At 27.3% G+C, this 2,246-nt stretch overlaps 1 protein-coding gene across 1 annotated transcript in view; it reads left to right on the top strand.

The window, feature by feature from the left end:
- Positions 1 to 2,027, top strand: part of Nop56 (Nop56 ribonucleoprotein) — a 2,583-nt gene extending 556 nt beyond the window's left edge. The window contains exons 2-3 of the mRNA XM_017903577.1: positions 441 to 1,012; positions 1,118 to 2,027. Coding sequence (XP_017759066.1) covers positions 441 to 1,012; positions 1,118 to 2,027 — 1,482 coding nt within the window. The remainder of the gene's footprint in view (positions 1 to 440; positions 1,013 to 1,117) is intronic.
- Positions 2,028 to 2,246: the final 219 nt, after the last annotated feature.

The raw sequence follows: 2,246 nt of genomic DNA, 5'->3' as shown, positions 1-2,246 counted from the left end.
AGAATTATTAATTATTTTAAAAAACATAAGAAATATTCGTAAATATTAAATATAAAAATAATAGAAATTTTATTTGAATGGTTACAAGAATATGTGTAAAAAGTTCGAAGTTTTCTCAATGAAGTCTGTTTTTATATCACAATAAAATTCATTAATCATAAATTTCTAATATGTCATTTTTTATTAAGAATATTTAGAATATTGTCATGTTGAATGTTTTTAATATTTAACTTTTTTTTTTATACATCTATTATAAAATATACAAATAATAAAATAAATGTAAAATACGTTTTATTAAAATTTTATATATCACTTAAATAATTATACATTCTTTCCACAATTTCTATATACCTACTTGATAAATTTATAAATCTATGGAAATTTTTATATTCCTTTATAATTAAAAATTTATGTATCATATAACAATATTTTTGTTTCAGTCAAAGCTTTACATTTTATTTGAACATGCTGCTGGCTATGCCATTTTTTCTGTCAGAGAATTTGAAGAGGTAGGAATGTTATTGCCCCAAGTTGAAGCATCTGTCACAGATTTATCCCGTTTTAATTCAGTTGTAAAGCTTATTGGATTTTCACCTTTCAAAACTGCTTTAACAGCATTGGAAAATATAAATAATATTTCTGAAGGAGTTGTTCCAGAAGATTTACAGTTATTCTTAGATTCGTGTATACCAAAACCTGGAAAAAAGGAAAAGATTGTACTTGGAGTTGCAGATCCAAAACTTGGAGCTAGCATTACAGAAGCATTAGATATAAAATGTGATCATACTGGTGCCATTCCAGAAATTATAAGAGGAATAAGATTTCATTTTCATAATTTGGTAAAAGGTTTTACTGCTAAAAGTTCTGGAATTGCACAGCTTGGACTTGGTCATAGTTATTCTAGAGCTAAAGTTAAATTCAATGTTAATCGTGTAGATAACATGATTATACAAAGCATAGCTCTATTAGATCAGCTGGACAAAGACATCAATACATTTAGTATGCGTATAAGGTAATTGTTTAAAAAATATATAAGTTAATTGATTTTTCTAGATTTATAAATATAAAATATTCAATGTCACTCAAAATTCATTAATTATGTGTATACTAATTATAGGGAATGGTACAGTTATCATTTTCCTGAGCTTGTAAAAATAGTTCCTGAGAATTATATGTATGCCAAAGTTGCAAAATTAATAAAAAATAGGAAAGAACTAACAGAAGAAAAATTAGAAGCTTTGGAAGAAGTTGTTATGGACAGTGCTAAAGCTCAAGCAATTATTGATGCGTCTAAATCATCTATGGGAATGGATATCAGTCCTGTTGATCTTCTGAATATTGAAATGTTTGCAGCACGTGTTATTGCTTTGGCTGACTACAGGAAACAATTAGCAGAATATTTAAGGTCTAAAATGGCAGGAGTAGCACCAAATTTAGCAACATTGATAGGTGATCAAGTAGGAGCCAGATTAATAGCACATGCTGGCTCTCTTACAAACTTAGCTAAATATCCTGCCTCTACTGTACAAATATTAGGAGCAGAAAAAGCCTTATTTAGAGCTTTGAAAACTAAAGGTAACACTCCAAAATATGGACTACTATTTCATTCAACTTTTATTGGACGTGCAGGTACAAAGAATAAGGGTAGAATCTCAAGGTATCTTGCAAACAAATGTTCTATAGCATCAAGAATTGATTGCTTTACTGATACACCAACTAATGTGTTTGGTGAAAAATTACGACAGCAAGTCGAAGATAGATTAAAATTTTATGAAACTGGAGAAGTACCTAAGAAAAATATAGATGTAATGAAAGAAGCATTAGAAGAAGCTGCACAAGTTATAGCAAGTATGGAACAAGAATCGTTTAAAAAGAAAAAGAAGAAAGATAAGAAAAGGAAAAGTGAAATTGTAGAAAATGGAAAGGAAAATGGATTTGTTGAAAATGGATTAGAAGAAAAAACTGAAGAGCCAGTACCAAAAAAGAAAAAAAAGAAGAAATCAAAAGGTTTAGATGGAAATGAATGAAAACTTTATATATTGTCTCTATATAATTGTAACAATATAATAATTGTATCAATTTTTTATTGATCAAGTGAAAGTTGTATTGAATTAAAATATTGAGTCTTTTTTCGAATAGCTTTAATTACAGTAGTGGTCTCTATCAATTCATCATTTGTTTAATTTGTAATTACATATTTTCATTGTAAAGTTATGTTAAAAGAGAATTGATAATTAGATTTATAA

This window comes from Eufriesea mexicana, unplaced genomic scaffold, assembly GCF_001483705.2.
Source record: "Eufriesea mexicana isolate 0111107269 unplaced genomic scaffold, ASM148370v2 scaffold2421, whole genome shotgun sequence".
Classification (NCBI taxonomy): Eukaryota; Metazoa; Arthropoda; class Insecta; order Hymenoptera; family Apidae; genus Eufriesea; species Eufriesea mexicana.
Note: the sequence above shows the minus strand (reverse complement) of the source record. Positions and strands in the feature narration are given on the sequence as shown.